The following is a 16667-nucleotide window of genomic DNA, read 5'->3' on the forward strand; positions in this document are numbered from 1 at the left end:
TCGTCCCTCACCTGAGCCAGAGACTGGGGGTCCTCAGAGTGAACCACCCCCAGGAGCAGCTGTGAACTCCGAGTACAGGAGGCAAGGCTGAGCCTTGGGGACGAGCCCAGCACTCGGGACAGCCTGGTGTCCCAGAGGAAGGAGAGGGACTCTAGGGGAGGGGCTCTTGGTCCAGCGTCCAGGACAGAGCATGTCAAGGAAATCTCTTGGCTGGTGGGGTCCTAAATCTGGGGGAGGTGGGCAACATTTGAAGGAACTTGTCTGTGAGGAAAGGAAAATCAAAGCAGGGCTCCCGAGAGGATGTAGAGATGATGGAAAACGGTTTCAAAGTCACATTTATTGTGAGTTATTTTCCAATGAAAGAAACGTTGACCACAGAAATTTGAAAACCACATACAAGCACAACAAATGGACTGCAGTTACGGACAATGGCCAATGACCACCACTGTCAGTCCTGGGGGATACGTTCCCTACCTTTCCTCTGTGCACACATCCACATCCACAATTTGTTTTGTTGTTTTTTTAAAAACAAAACGAGGCTCACGCTCTGCACCAAGTTTTGTTACCTGTTCACCAAATAAAGACCGTTGCTCCCCGGTATTCGCTGGACCACACGGTCATCATCCCTGACTCTTCCTGTGGAGTGTACACCAGAGCATAAGTGTGCCATATAAATGAGGAGTTTTGCTTGATAAGGTTGAACTCAACCTTGATAAGGTTGAACTTTGCTTGAACTCAAAGAATGTTGTTCCGTGCTGATCAGAAACTTCAGCTGAGCGGGAGAGGTGTGGGGCTAGGGGGGCAGTAAGGCACAGGTGGGGAGTGGAGACCTCTGTGTTAGCACACGTTTTTAAAACAATCATAAAACATGCTCACTGTGAGGAGCTGGAACAGTTCAAAACATAGCAAGAAAAGCAGCTGCATGTGATCCTATCAGCTGTTAACACAATTCCTTCCTTAGAACAATCAGAGGAACTAGCCTATATATGGACTATGCAGAAATACAACGGTTACTGAAAATACGGCTTAAGTGTGCTCCTGTCTGCCGCGGGGTCCTGCAGCGCTCCTAAAGAAAGACAGCTCATCGGGGAACCTGAGAACCAGGGGCTCGGGAGGACGTGTGACAGAGTGCTCTGAGGGGCCCGGTGGGTGTCAGGCCTGGCCTCCCCCCCACCCCGACCAGCGCAGCAAGCAAGGGGCAGTGCTCTGTTCTGGGGGCTCCAAGCAGCTGGGAGAGCCTGCCTCTCGCCCCTCTTGCCTCCCTTTGGAGGGGAGCGCCATCAGAACGGGAGCCTCCGTACCCACGTCCCCAAGACACAATGACGCAGCAAGGAGCCGCAAGGTGGGGATTCTGAGTGCTGGGCAGTGGCTCCGTACACCTACAAGGAGCCTGCCTCAAGGTGTCCACAGTCTCATGGCAGCTCAAGGGACAGGCTCGCATGAAGGCTGCCCTGAGAACCACATTCCTCTTTTCAAGATCTTGTCTTTGTAAGAAAGTGCTGTGTTGGAACCTTCTGGTTCTTCGACTCCCAGAAGAACCTTCTGGTTCTTCGACTCAGTACAGGTGAGAGATGTAGCATGTTTTGCCAATGTTGAGGATTTCGAGCTTATTGCTGTTGTCTTTTGGTTATGCTCAAATGCATAAATCAGAAAAGCAGCACATTTCACCTGCAGTGACATTACTCTGTGCTTGCCAACGCATCCCACCTGGGGAGAACGTAGGTGCCCATCTCTTGCTTGTCTCCATTAAGGCTCTGGGAGTATGGGCAGGGGCTATTAAGAAAAAAGGGGCACAGGTCACAAGCCCATCTGTTGTGCTGGTAAAGGCCTGGGAGCCCAGGATGCCTATCTGTGCTGTGCACTGCATTTTTTTTTTTTTTTTTGGTAAGACTTAATAACACCTCCCTGATTCACATAACGCACAATGCAACAGATAATAAGACTCTCTGTAGTTTATACAAAACTCTATCAAATATTTAGGCTAGGTCAAAAAAGTGTTCCAAAATGTAAATAAGTGAGCATCTTTTACTGGCCCACCACGTCAGTGCCCTCCCTGGGGAACGCTGCCTCCCCCTCCTGCCACACCGACCACTTCCTGTCTGGGGAAATGGGGTCACGTTATTTTTCCTTCTAAACCCCAAGACTGCACAAAGGGCAGCCCAACCCCCAGCCGTAAGTCCCCCCCACCCAGCCCCCAGCCCCACACAGCCCCAGCCCATCACAACAGAGGATGCTCCGGAATGTTGCGGTGGGAAGGCTGCCCGGCGGTTGGAGGTGGCCCCTCCGCCATGGGCTCCCTGGTGTCATTTCCCAGCCAAGTGAGCTAACAGACTCAGATGCTTGAATAGCAGGCTTCCTTAAGCTCTAGACCAACACGTACACCAAAAGTAGCTTCCTAGCTTTTCCTAAAAACAGTAGTTTGCCTTTGGTTTCAATAAACCATAATTTCAGCACCAAGGCAGGACCCTGTGTGTCAAACCCGGGCGCATCCAAGCCAGTGTGGGCGTAGCTGCAGAAAGATCGGGAAGTGCCTGCGAAAGAGTGTCCTAGATTTGTCTCCTCGATGGACTCAGGAACGCATCTGCACGAGGAGAGCGAGCGGGAAAGGAGGAGTCCCTTGCAGCTCCAGCCCCCAAACACCAGGCCAGACAGGAGGACCAGTTCGCTCAGCGGCCTCAGCTCCGGCTCTTGCTGGACAGCAGGGACAGGAGCAGTGCCTTCACGTCCCTCAGGGAAGGCTGTTGGCCGTTTGCTTGCGTCCGCAATCTGAAACAGGTGAAGGATACTGACTCAGCCACTGTCCTGCTGCTCCGAGGTCTTCGGTCTCAGCAAGGACGCATGGCCACCACCAGGCCCTCCATGCATGCTTGGGTCACTACAGGGGGGTGGTGTCCAAAACCACAATGCTCTCCCATGCTGGGCTGATGTCACCATCCTGGGAATCTAAACTGGTGGCCCTCCAGCCACTGGATCGCTCCCACTGGATGTCTGCAGGCACAATGGAGCCCATCAACCGGCCCCACGTAGACCACCAACTCAGCCACCAGCCTGCAGCGCCATCCCCAGGCCGCCTCCTCCTGACCAGCAGCTCCACTCCCTCGGGATGCAGGCAGACCCCGGGGTTTGCAACTGGTACCTCCTTCTGGCTCTAGAGCCTGCAAACGGCTCCATCCCACAGGTTCTAGTGAGACCAGGCCCTCCTCATCCCTTGCCTGAGCCAGTGCAGTGGCCCTCTAGCTCGTGAACCTGCCTCCCCATGGCCCGGCGATGAGAGCTCTTTCCCATGGCCACAAGAGTCATTGCCCACTGCAAACCAGACCCTTCCACTGCCCCAATTTGAACCCTTCTGTGTCTGCCAATAGCACTGAGCCCCCATCTCCTGAGTGCCCACCATGTGACCAGCACTGTGCCATCCCAAAGGCCACACAGAAATCCAGCGAGGAGATGAAGATCACCCACACGGAACAGGTGAGACCGCCAAGGGCCATGATTTTCAAGATTAGACCCAACAACCCTTATGGCTGCAACAAAGCCCTTCTTCACTCTGAATCAGTTTTCTGAATTCAGAAGCAGCAGCATCCCAGGGGCTGTGTTAGCAATGAAGAATGCGGGGTTCCACCCCCAGGGCCCCCCAACACCATGATTCAGCAAGCTGAGGTCAGATGGGAATTTGCATAAATAGGCAACCCCCCCGCCCCCGCAAAGCCGCGGACCTGGAGTGGGGGAAGAGCTGCGTCATCACTCGAGAGCACACATGACAGGTGAGCCACTGCAGCCACCGGATGTCTTCGGGCATGTCTGGAAGCCACATCACCAGTCTATAGGAGAGAGACACACACACACACACACACACACACACACACACGGACATGCATGAAAACAAGCCAAAACACACACTTACAACCAAAACCCAAAGGCAGGTACCCTAGAATAATGCCCTTTGTCCAGCGAAACTGCCAGACTCACATCTAACCCCAATCTGATCAGTCCCAGAAAGCAGATTAGGCACATGACATGAAAGGCAAACCTCCCTAAAAGCCCGAAAGTGAAGTCAGGTCACGTGGGGCTCCAGAAACTTCAAGGGATTATCCGCGGAAATAAAAGAGGAGGGCTTTCCAGGCTTCTCTGTGGCACGGTACCCCCTGAAGCTGACGCAGAGAATCTCATAGTGAAGGTGGCACCTCCCCAGCCCGCACAGCCCTGCGGCACTGGGCCACACGCCAGCTCAGCGGACTCCCCACCCCCTGCCCCCACCCCTGCACAAATGGATCCATTGCTGAGCTCAGATGGGGCCTCACCCCTGACAGGGGTGTCAGGGAACAAGCAGCTAATTCAGTAGAGTGGGGAGGGGGTCTGGTCAGGAGAACCGAGCTGCGTTCGGAAGGATGGTCTGGCCTCTACAAGATGGACCAAAAGCCATGTCCACCGACTCACTAAAAAGACCGTAAACACCAACATAAATCTAAAGAAAGCAGAGGTTGGGGGCGCCTGGGTGGCTCAGCTGGATAAGAGACTGCCTTCAGCTCAGGTCATGATCCTGGAGTCCCCAGATCGAGTCCCACATCAGGTTCCCGGCTCCATAGGGAGTCTGCTTCTCGCTCTGACCCTTCCCCTTCTCATGCTCTCTCTCTCAAATAAATAAATAAAATCTTAAAAAAAAAAAAGAAAGAAAGCAAGCAAGCAAAGGTTAAACAAATACCCAGGATTCAAGTGTGTGCCTCCCAACGTTCCATGAATAAAATCCCGAAACGGAAGTGTACACCTACTAAGAAGGGGCAAATGAGAGCCTGGAGAAAAGAGGCGGCTTTAGAGGGGTCACTGTGAGGCACCTTGTAGGGCACTCCTTGTGGACCGTGGGCTCCGTGGCATTCTACACGGAGCCAGGCCACAGGTCAAGCGCCCTTACGTGGATTCTCTCCATCTCCATCCAACCCTGGGAGGAAAGCACAAAGCCACACAAAAGGCTCACCTCTGGGCCATGGCGATGGCAGACTCCATGGGGAACGTACAAGGCAGCATCACATACGACATGACCTTAACCGGTAAGAAATCGTAAATCCTGCTCACTTGTCCATGTTTCACTTTAATTGCATTATTCAGTGCTGAAAAATATAACGTGGAGGTGTGTCTCCCACCAGAGCAAAAACCAAACCACCTTCCCCAGGGGCTGCTTGGAATTTCCGCGAAATACACCAATCCGGGCATCCGAAGACTCAGAAGCACTCACCAATGAGATCAAATGAGTTGTTTTCCCAGAACAGCCCTCGGCTAGCCCACAGGACACAGGGTGCTCAGTGAACCACTCTCTTTTAAATAACAACTGTTTTGGGAGGGCTACACAAACTTCTCGAATATCCCCATCGATTTTTTTTGAGTTTTTTCCTGAACCTTCCGCTGGACTTTGTTTCCTTCTGCCCAGAACCCTCCACCAAGTGCTGGCTAGTGAATTAGCACAACAGACGTGCTAGAGCCCTGGGACCAGGGATGAGGTCCCCCGCGGCTCTGAATCTCTCCAAGTGCTCGATCTGAAAGCTGGTGTGCACACCTGTCCACGTAATAGCTGATCACGTGATAAAGTCTATCGCCACTCAATGGAGATTCAAAACTGCAGGTCTGGAGGCAAGGAGAAATCAGGGAAAGGGGACTCCTCAAGAAAGAAGGCTTTGCAGCGGGTAAGCAGGAAGAGAGGGGTTCTGGAGGAAGGGCCCACCAGAAGGTTCTGGACTGAAGAGTCCCTTCAGTCTCTCTGTGTCACAGGAAACCACATCCTCAGCACCCCCCGACCCCCGCGCGGTCGGCACCTGTAGTGAGGCTGGGCGATAGGTTGTCCAGGATGCGCTCGTCCCAGGGCAGGATGCTGAGACGCAGGTGGTCCAGCAGCTCGTCTCCCTCGGGCTTCGTCCCCTCCGCAGACACCCTTGGGCCAGATTCCGGGTTCCTGTGTCCCCAGGGGAAGGTAAGGGTCTTCGCCTCCTCCGAGGGTAAATCCAGGCCCGGATGGGGCTTGTTGCAGATGCCTACCGGGGACACGGGAAACCAGCCAGCAGGTGAACACAGGCAGCAGGGGACCCTACTCACACACGCACCCGCAGAATGACAGGGACACAGGCAGCCCCCGGGGGAGCCGCGGGCCTGCCATGGGAGAAATGAGGGCGGGTAGATAGGTTTTTGTAACCGAGAGGAACAAGTGTGGGGCTTTGAAGCCAGAGAGATGAGAGTTTGGTTGAGGCGCCATCCCTCACTAGCCGTGCGAGTTCCACAGCCACAGGTGCATTTATGAAGGTGGAAGATAAGAATTACAACTAATTTATAATCACTGAATCACTGGTGAGGCTGTGTTTCAGGCCCCTGATTAGGAACTTGGTAACAATTAGGACTGTTACCCCTGGTCTCTCTGCTCCTCCATTTCAGCTGAGAAATCAGAAGCACAGAGAGGTTAAGAGACTCACCCAAAGCCACACAGCCTGTGAGTGCAAGAGCAGCATTCGAACCCAGGTCTGACATTAAAGATGCCGCTCTTCCACCGTGTGGCTTTGAAAGCAGTGCTGGGTGAGGGAGTCTGGGCAGGTCCCGCCCCCGGTGCTGGGACCCACTGGCTGATACCAGTGAGTGGTTCCCGCTCTCAGAGAACTGGCTCGCTGGGCTGGTCAAGGGAACAGGCTGTTCCAGGTGTCCACGCTGCCCCCCGGGGCTCCTCCTGCTCCCGACCTCTGCTTAGGAAGACCAGGAGTGTTCCCAGATGCCTGTGCCTTATTCCTCGGGTTGATCTCCACACCACCCTCGTGACCGGGCCCTTGGCCAAGCCTCCGGCTGCCCCCTGGGCTCCTGGAGGGACCAGCATCCACACCGTGCCAGGGGCCTTCAAAGCCTCTGCTCCCATAGATCTTTCCCACTTTCATCAGGCATCCTCCTCATCTGCCAGGACTGTACCCTCCCTCAGGAATGTTTCAAAGAATCTGTTCCCAGAATCTACTCACCTATATCTTTAGACTCCAACCCAACCCAGAGGCTGCCAAGGCCCATCTTCAGAACTACCAAGAATCCCCTGGGCATTTAATCCACGTTCCCCTGGCTACAGGCTGGACACAGAAGCCCAGGGAGGGAGGTGGTTTGCCCAAAGGCTTCTAGTTATGAAAGTCACTGTGTCACCTGAGTGTGCCCCTAAGGGCTCTGCGGCTGTCCCTGATTCCTAGATTCCTTCCAAATTCCATTGCATTCCCAGCCCAGACTGCTCTCCAGAACTTCAGGCCCTGCAGTTAGCTCCCTCCTGCACAGCTGCCCCCAGATGGCCCTGGGACTCTGCACACCCACCGACCCATGCACAGCATACCAGGCTTCCCCGAGAATGCTTCCCCTCCCCTTCCCGAGAGCCCTGAGCCAGGGAGCAGGACACCCCTACCCCAGCTGCGAGAGCCAGAAGCCGCGACCTCATTCCTGAGTCTAGCCCTTCCAGAATCTCTGGTTGGTCACCCGCGAGGCCTGTTCCCTCGGGCCCCTTGCACCACCCTCACTGCCCTGGCCCTCGATGACCCTTCAGCTGCCTCAAGGGTCCCCTGGAGACCAGCATCTCACCCTCTCGGCGGGCAGCCCAAGGCCTCGGCTGACCTCCCCCACTCCTGCTTCAGCGCCCCTCAGTGGCTCCCTACAGCTGCAGGATGCAAACCTCTACTGTGTCCACCGGGTCCAGGCCTGGCCCCTGCCCCCCCCGCCGCCCATCTTTCAGTGGCCCCTACCCCCGCCCCTCACTCCCGGCCCCCACGCCCAGAACACTCCTGTTCATCCCAAGTTGCAACACAAATTCACATCCTCCTGGAGCCCTCCCCTCCCCCGGGGGGCCACGCGGACCCCTCCCCTGTGATGCCACTGTGTCCTGTGGCTTCCTGTCAGCGCACTTGGCACACACGGTCCTTCCACTTGCTTCCTGGCCCACCTGGCCCACAGGCTAAGCTCCAGGAGGGACAGAAGCCACACCTGCCCCTTCCCGGTGGTACCCCAGCACCCAGCCACTGGCTTGGCACGCTGAAGAGGCCAATCCGCATTGTCCGTGTCGAGAAATACAGCGCGACCTTTTAACTGCCGCTCCTTGGTCTCTGCCAAAGACTCGTACAGAGAAGCAACAGGGAAACCAACTCTTAGCCCTGAAGACGAACAGCCCCCAATACATCTCAGACTGGCAAGAGCCCAGCTCCCTCCGGTAAGGACAGCGGACAGCGGAGCTCAGGGGGCGTGGCCAGAGACCCACATGACCTGATTTCTCCACCTGGGGCTAGGGCCAGGAACCCGCTTAACTCCCTCCTTTGTTTATCTAAAGGTTCAACATAGTTTACGGGGAAAAGAAAAACCAACAGGACTGCCTTCACTGAGCAGACGGGGTTACTGCAGGGGTAGAGGGCGGGGACACGGGGGGGGGGGAGGTCCCCGGCTCATCTCCGTCTCCCCATTTGTCTAGTGGGGCCAAGATCTCCTGGCTCCCGGGGCAAATGAGGGGACTGAGCAAGGTGTTGAGCGAGGACACGGAGCGCTGGCTTTCTACGGAACCCCAGCCACGGGTGACCGACTGCCCGCGCAGAGCTGGTTCAAAGGCCCTGTCTGCTCTCACCTCGCCCGCAGCGTACATACCGTTCTCCTCCAAGAACCTGAAGGCGTCTAAGTAGCCGCGAAGGCATATCTCGCCAAGCACCTGGCAACGAATCAAGTAAGGTAAATGCAGTGCAGAGACCAAGAGCAGAGCCCTCCCCGCCCGGAGCTGCTCCCATGGCCCAGCGCGGCCACAGCGAGGCTGGACACAGGGCTCCGCACTCCTAGGGGACAGAAGTTCGCTTCCACACCTGACCAGGCTCGAAGGACGCCCTGTCCGCGGAGCCTTTGTTGAGAGGCACTGGTTTCTCTGGGCTCCCTTGGTCCCCGGATGAGCCTCCACCCTCCCAAATACGGGGTCCTGTTCGAGCTGTCACAGGACAATTAACAATGGCCTTCTCCACTCATCTGGATACAAACCCCACATGCAAAGCAATGCACAGCCTCCCCTCTCTCCTGGGGCACACGCTGTGGGGATACAGCGTCCATGCTGCCTTCTTTTTCCCCTGAGAACCATCAGTGGACATGGTCCACACATTTTCTTTATGTTAGGAAGAGAAGACCCCTGATGGTAACAAGCAAGAAAGATTAAACCACCAAATGCAGTGTGGTTCTTGACCACACTTGCAGAGACGAATCATCAGGATAACAGAAAAAAAAAAGAAAAAGAAAAGAAAATACCACTGCCCCCTGGGTGCACCCGGGGGGGTGCATTTTGATTTGAAAAATCAGAGCCCCTGGACATGTGATCTGTGCTGCAGGGCTGTTTAAGTCTTCCCAGGAGACTCCAATGGGCAGAGTGGGGCAGCCCTGAGCTGCCGGAAACCCTTCCCTGACTTTCTATTTGATGAGGGAGATCTGTTTCTGTTTGCGGAAAGAACAAATGGGAGGTCTCCTGGCAAGCAGGGAGGCGAAAAGGAGCTGTACCCCCAGAACACACAGCCCCCAACTCACCTTGAGGTCTGCAGGGAACAGGGTTCGAATCAGGAGGTAGACATTTTCAGAGCAGAGCCGCAGACTGAGCTTGGTCATGTCCACGTGAAGAAAGTTTGTGGACTTGACTTTAGGGCAGATGTCATACTCCCCATAGAAGGGGGACACAGTGATGGTCGTTTTGGCATCAAAGAAGGGGACATTGTCGCTTAGTCCTCCATCCATGTATCGCTTTAATGGGGAGGAGAAAAGGACATACTGTCAGAAGCTCTGGGCTGACGTCTTCTGGGTTTTTTCAGATTATGGGTAGAGGCTTCTCAGAGCCACAGGCTGATGTTGTGGGGAGACAAGGTTCCAGAACTACACTTTCAACAAAGCCTTACTGAGCACTTCTGTGCTAGGCCAGGCTCTTGGCTAGCACTCGAACGTGCTCTGTACTGTTGTGTAGTTTGTGCACTGCACAAAAAGTACTGGGCAAAGAGGCAGACAGAAGCTGGAGCCCAGCCTATATTGTGCTGGCCAAGTCTAAAGCCTATAGGCATCTATAGGCAGGTACCTATAGATGTGCCCGTGTAATTTGCACGAAAGGGGTTCTGTGTGCCCTGCTCTCAGGGTACGATAGAGACCCTGCCTTCCAAGAGACAGAAGGTCTCTTCTGTGTTCAATTCCAGACCCCCTCCTTTGCTGATTGGAAAATCAGAACCAGCGTCTTGAAGAGCTTTGGAGACTCAAATGGCAGCGAACCTGGGTCCAGGGCAGCCTTCAGAAACCCCCTCTGAACTCACAACCTAGCTGTGAGCAACAGCTTTCCTGCATCCATCCCCTCTGACAACCTTTGGCTGGCACAGGCAGGCTTGGGTACAATATGGACAAAGTTTGCATCGCTCAAAGCAGTGTCCAGAATGATACCCAAATTCCCAAATCCCAAATCCCAGCCATCCTAGCCCCGCTGTCGATACCCACAGAGAAAGTCCTGCAAATATCACAGCCCGTCCTCCCCAAGATCTACAACCAGTCCAGAGAGGAACCACCCGTGCTCAGCCATGCCTTAGCCAATCCAGAGAGTCTTGCCTTGAGTCCAAAAGATGATCACGCGTGTATATGCAGTATTTTCAAAATCATAGCCACACAATTCCCATGGAAGATGTAGGGAAGCCTCAGAAACCTCATGGCAGAAGGGGACATGGACCGGAACGTCTGGAACCTTAGGGAACACTAGGGAGGAAGCAGGCTGACCGTTTCTCACGCAAAGAGTAGTCTCAAGTCCAATGCGCCTTGTCACGTAGACTTTTCCTATTCATTCCAGATTTTCCTATCGTAACCCTCTGAGTTGGCTGGGTGGAATCACAAGAAGGAGGTGTTCTGATTCTCTGTGGGTTTCACTGGAGGGTACTGAATGTGTGACCCACCCCCCGACTTCTAGGGGGACTGAGGCAGCCTGGGCCAGATGGGCAAGGCAGGGACATCTCCCCTGGTGGTGAAACAGCCCCCACTTCCTGCAAGCTCCCCTGGGCCAGGCTCTGTGCCGAGCAGCTCAGGGCCCTCGCTCATGCGAGCCTTACAACACCTCGACCACACTGCACTATGAGGAGCCCTCGTCCTGCAAACTCATCTCAGAAAGGTTCAGAGATGCATTCCAGGGGCACCTGGATGACTCAGTGGGTTAAAGCCTCTGCCTTTGGCTCAGGTCATGAACCTAGGGTCCTGGGATCGAGCCCTGCATTGGGTTCTCTGCTCAGCAGGGAGCCTGCTTTCTCCTCTTTCTCTGCCTGCCTCCCTGCCTACTTGTGATCTCTGTCAAATAAATAAATACAATCTTTAAAAAAAAGAAAGAAAGAGAAAGAAACGCATCCCAAGCGGTCCAGCTAACATGTGCCGGAGAGGGGATTCAGTCTGGGTGTGTCTGCCAGGCAGAGGCCGTGGGCTTCTGGGTGGACCCCTGTGCAGCTCCAGGCTTGTTTTTGCATCCAGAAGCAGGGACCATGTGTCTGTTATGGGGCTGGGAAGCTTGGGAAGGCGCAAAGGGAAGCTCGGTGTGACAAGCCTCTGCCTTTGCTCTCCAGTGTGAGGACACCACTGCCCTGGGACATTGAGATGTGTCTGCTCTCGCAAGACAGGATGTCTTAGCTTGGCACCACAGATGTTTAGGAACAGGTCATTTTGGAGGAAGTGGGTCAGCCTACGCACTGCGGGATGTCAGCCGCACCCCGGGCCTCGAGCACTCCCTCACTGTGGCAACCCAGACTGTCTCCAGACATTGTCCTGGGGTCAGGTCGGGGGTGGGGGGAGGGAGCAGAATCACCCGGGGTGGTCACCATGGCCCTAAAAGGAGGCTGCCAGTGGCCTGGCATGGCCTGGCATCTGGTCTAGCGCCTTCAGAAAACACAGCATACCCTGTGTCTCTCCAATCCTGCCAGGGCTCAGCCATCGGTCACAACATATATTTGTGGGATGGAACCAAATCTAAGCCCTGTCAGCAGCTTCTGCCCAAAAGCCCTTTGCCCTAAAAGGGCAAAGGCAGAGCCAGAGCAGGCCGCAGACTCTGGAGTGCTAAGAATAAAGCTCTCCCGCAAGCAAGGAATGGACACGGAAGCACTTTGGAGTTTAACCACACCAGCGGGGACCTATCTGGGGCGCTCAGCTGAAGATAAGAGAAACCGCTTACCTTTCAGATAGCGAGATAATTAATTCCACCTGAAAGTTGATGTACTGCCCAGGTAACCTAGAAGGGGGCCAGCTGGGGAACCTCGGTCTGAGAGGCCAAGAGGCAAAGGCTCTGCATTTGGGGACAGGCCCCAGGGAGCCTGTGGCTGGGGCCCTGCAGGCAGGAGCTGGGCAGACAATTTAAAAGCAGACTCACCACGCCTCTGAAGGAAGGAGGGATTATGCCACAGAAGAAGGGGATGAAGCTGGAACAGAGCAAGGCCTGCAAAGACAAAAAGAAGTGAAACCCCAGACCCGAGGAGCCTGCCTTCTGATCCCCTGGGGGCCCGCGTCAGCCTTCTTCAGATGAACAGAGCAACAGGCCAGAGATGCTCTTTGCAAAGGGGGGGCTTTAATAAACGAGCTGAACCTACACACTTGTATTTCAGGGCCCAAGTGGAAGCTCCTAATGACGCTGGGACATCAGCTCCCTGTCCCTCTCCCCATGAGAGCTGCACTGGGCCCTCACAGAGTCCCAGACTGACTAGGAAGACAGCCGACCAGGGCTTCGCAAACACAGATCATTGCCCGGACAGCTGGTCAACCACAGAGTCCATGGCTCACCCAGGATTCTGGTGCAGCAGGCTGGAGGGGCCTGAGAGCCTGGAAGCCTATGAAGCTTCAGAAGCTTCCAGATATTGCTAATGCTGCGGATCCCAGCGGGCGGCAGGGGGCAGGAAGCAAGACCAGCCCTCTGCAAAAAAACCTGCTCCTATGGGAATGGACCAGTGCTGCCTATCCAGAAAAAGCTTTTAGAAACAAGGTTAAATGGAGGTTTTCGTGGCTGCTGGGATGCTACAGATGCTATATGTGCCAGGAGTATACGTGGTGGGAGGTGGGACACCTGTGCGACTGGGTCTCTGGAGAAGGGATCACGAGCCAAGTCTTGAAAAATGGGGAGGTCGTGTTTGAATCTGAAACCAACTAGGAGCGTTCTGGGATGTATGCGCGCTAGAGACCACTGACGGCCAGCCTCCTGGGCAGCCAGGGCCTTTTGCATCTTAAGAAACGGGGCAGGTGGCCGCTGGCAGCCTTTTCTGTGTTGCTTCCAAAGGGAAATAGCTTTTCTTACTTGACAAGGCCCAAATAAGCAAACTGCTTACATCCACAACTTCCTCTTTGGAATGAAAATCAGACACGAGCACATTTTCCCCATCGGACACCCTGGTGAGCGAAATGCACATTTTGCCAGAGATGAGCCTGTGGATGTCGTCTGGGAGGTATGTCTGAAGATCATTTCGGAGGCGCCTGCCCAAGTTGAAGGCGGGGTGGAAGATGCCCATCTTCCGGCTCCTGGCACTTCGGGCGATGTCCATGAGGATCTCCGTGATGATGTCTGGGGGGCAGGAGACAAACACACAAAGGACTGTGCCACCCCGGCGATGGCAGTGCTTTGTGGCAAGACCCGAACCCCAGGTGGCAAGGAAGCGGCCAGCCTGCTTCCAGGCCCACGCTGATAAAGCAGCCACGTGCGGTCATGGGCCCCTTTCCAACGTGGCCATTCCCGTCTGAGGTGCGTATACGGCACGTCGGAATTCAAAGGCTTCATACAAAAAATAAATAAATAAAATACCTCTTTAATCGTGTTTTGTGTTGATCAGGTGCGCAAATGATAATATTCCGGCTGCATTTGGATCAATGAAATTAATTCCCCTTCTTTCACTTTTTTTCAGTGTGGCTGCTGGGAAATATTAAATGACACACACGGCTACCCTGTATCTCTCCTGAACAACGCTGCCCTAGGTCCCGCCACAGGAACGAGCCTCCCGAGGCCCAGAGGCATTCTCTCCTCTGCTCCATCCCCCAAAGCCCGAAGTGGAAACACCCCAGCATCAGAGCTTTAGCACAAAGGACCGAACTCTGCAGGAAGCAGAGAGTCAGTGCAGGCTGGGGCCCAAGGGCAAGTCCATCTCTTACTGGCCACGTGACCTTGGAAAGTCACTGACCCACACCATCTCAGACTGTGCATTTTTAACTTTGGGGACACAAGGGATTAGATAAGCTACCATCTGTAATATCCTCAAGTCAGAGAAGGTTCCTCATGAAGAACTAGTCTTACCCTTAAGCCTCTGACACCAGAATTACCACTGTCTCACGGGCACAGGCCACATTCATGCCCCGTCAAGCCTCACCCCTGGGTCTGGACGCCCTCCGGCTGATCCGCACTGCCCTGACATACAAGGCCCCCAGTCTCAGCCCAAGACCAAGCCCGTCGGAGATCAAGAGATGCAGAAGGACACACATAAGCCTGTCCATCCTGGCAGACCTCTGACCTCAGCTCGCCTCTCCCTACACATGTGGCCCCTCTGAGCCCAGGCAGAAGGGGCAAAGCTGACACGTTCTGCCGGGCTCTGCCACCAAGTACTTGGCTTGGAAGGACTTGCAGGAATTCTTTCCAAGTTGTGGCCCGAGGAAATGCCCCTCAGTGGTCCCCAAATGAGACAGGAATTTAAAGCAGGGCTAATGGAATGGGAGGAGCAGCTCCTGCCAAAACCTCTAGACCCCACCTTCCAAGGACCTGGTGGTCCCCAAGCCTCCCCCTGTCCCACAGGGTACAGACCCTGGCTGCACCTGTCCTCTGCCAGTTAGGAACCCCCTCTGTCCTGGAGTCAGTACAGGTTACCTTGACATACAAGGGCTGTCTTTTATCGCGGCCAAAGCCCAGAGTGTGCGGACTGGCCATGTGGCTGGTCTAATCCTCCCTGAGGCCACACTCCTGCCCTTTGCTCCCCTCCCATCAATGGAAAAGCCAGCCAGGGCCTCTCTCCCAATCCCCACCTCCCGGTCAGCCCAGGGTCTGCTCACGGAGCCTATCCAATGGCAGGGCTGACCTTACTGGCAGGGACTCCTGGCCACGCAGGAACAAAGTCACTCCCTGTCGGCCAAGTCCAATGCCACAGTCCCCAGGGAAGAGCGAAGAGTAGATGGCTAAGGAAGCTGAAAGGGGTCAGAGGAGGGGCACTCTGTTCCCGTCTAGGGGTTTTGGGGGGCAACAGCTCCAGCTGCCACTTGTCCCAGTTCCTGTCCCGGGGCCTCAGAACCCCAGGCCACACCCTAGTTTGGCCCAGCTGGGCACAAGCCCACATCTTGCCCTCCCACCACCAGCTACACACACAGATGTTTAATTAGCACGAGATTCAAATGCACCGGACCTCGTTTCCAGGGCACTGACCTGGAGGGGAAGGATGGTATGGGGGATGTTCAGGGATCCACCCCAGCCCGTAGGAAAGGTCTAGTACCACCTCCAAGCCCCCCACCCCACAGCATCCCCCAACCTCCCCCATGACCCTTCCACTCCAAACCAGTAAACCTGCCCAGGAGGACTCCGAAGTGTTTCCCTCCTGAAACGCTATCCAGCACACCCCACCCTACCCCCAGCAGGGGCCAGGCTTGTCTCCAGTCCCTGTAGTCTCCAGAGGGAAGACGGCGCCTGCCCAGGGACACAGCCAAATGTCCCCCTCCGGGTCCAACCCAGAGCAAAACGTCCAGCGCCTTGTGACCTGATGGCAGGGACCGCAGGGACCAGCTCCACCCTTACCTCCTCCCCACCCGCCCCCATCCTGCCCCCTCCTCCGCGATGCTCCGTTTGAGCTCACTCTCAGTTCCGGGGCGAGGGGCTTCCTGTAAGCCCTGGCGCCACAGTAGGGCAGATACGCTTAGGGTTCCCACGCCCAGAAGAGCCGAGGCCAGGCGCACCCCCCTCCCGGGCCGGCCCCAGAGAAACCCCCACCCCGCGCCGAGCAAGAGGACCCGCGGAGGTAGCATCGGTCTGGGGATGGGCGCCCCCCCCACCCCAGGACGAACCGCGCGGTGTCCGTATCCCGTCCCAGCTCCACCCGGCGGAGCCCCGGCGGCGGCCCCCGGACGTACGTACCGAGCGAGATCCCGGAGAGCAAAGCGACTCCGTGCAGCGCCCCGGCCGAGGCGCCGAACAGCATGCGCGCGTCCTGGACGAGGTGCGGAGCGCGCTCGCTCAGGCAGCGGGTCGCCCCGACGTGGTAGAAGCCCAGGAAGCCGCATCCCGAGAAGGACAGGCTCCATCCGCGCTCGGGGTCGTACATAGCGGCGGCACGGCGGGGGTCTCGGGTTCGGAGCCCGCAGTGGGAGTCGAACGCGCTCCCGCGCTCGAGCAGGTGGAGGGGTCCCGCGTCGGGATCGGGGTCTGGGGACCGCCCGGCACTGCTCCGGGCCCGAGCGCGCTCTCCGCCCGGCCACGGCGCCGCCGCTCAGACAGTCCTTGCGTGACGTCAGCCGGCAGCCCCGCCCCTCGGGCCTGCCGCCGAGCCTCCGGGCGCCCAGTGGGGGCGGAGAGGGGTGGCAGGGCGCTCTCTCACCCCACCTCTGTCGCCGCTGGGGTGCTGGGAGGAGTCTGGGGCCGTGGCAGAGGGAGAAGAGGGCCTCAACCCCAGATGGGGATCGGAGAGCAGTTGTGCGTCCCCCAATGGCAATGGATG

General features: G+C 56.1%; 1 protein-coding gene across 2 annotated transcripts; it reads right to left on the reverse strand.

Annotated features, from left to right (window-relative positions):
- Nucleotides 1-317: 317 nt before the first annotated feature.
- On the reverse strand, nucleotides 318-16448 carry PNPLA3 (patatin like phospholipase domain containing 3). Of its 2 annotated transcripts, XM_004771161.3 has the most exons (10): nucleotides 14837-15118; nucleotides 13787-13894; nucleotides 13317-13549; nucleotides 12371-12436; nucleotides 9532-9741; nucleotides 8620-8680; nucleotides 5802-6017; nucleotides 4970-5102; nucleotides 3714-3818; nucleotides 318-2766 (listed from the first exon to the last, which is right to left on the reverse strand). In XM_004771161.3, the coding sequence occupies exons 3-10, from the start codon at nucleotides 13527-13529 to the stop codon at nucleotides 2676-2678; spliced, it is 1095 nt and encodes a 364-aa protein (XP_004771218.1). In that variant the 5' UTR covers nucleotides 13530-13549; nucleotides 13787-13894; nucleotides 14837-15118; the 3' UTR covers nucleotides 318-2675. The 2 variants fall into 2 exon arrangements, with proteins under 2 accessions (XP_004771218.1, XP_004771217.1); XM_004771160.3 differs by lacking the exons at nucleotides 13787-13894; nucleotides 14837-15118 and adding an exon at nucleotides 16088-16448.
- Between the last annotated feature and the right edge of the window lie 219 nt (nucleotides 16449-16667).

The sequence above is a fragment of the Mustela putorius genome, unplaced genomic scaffold (assembly GCF_011764305.1).
Source record: "Mustela putorius furo isolate JIRA1106 unplaced genomic scaffold, ASM1176430v1.1 tig00000738_pilon_pilon_pilon, whole genome shotgun sequence".
Classification (NCBI taxonomy): Eukaryota; Metazoa; Chordata; class Mammalia; order Carnivora; family Mustelidae; genus Mustela; species Mustela putorius.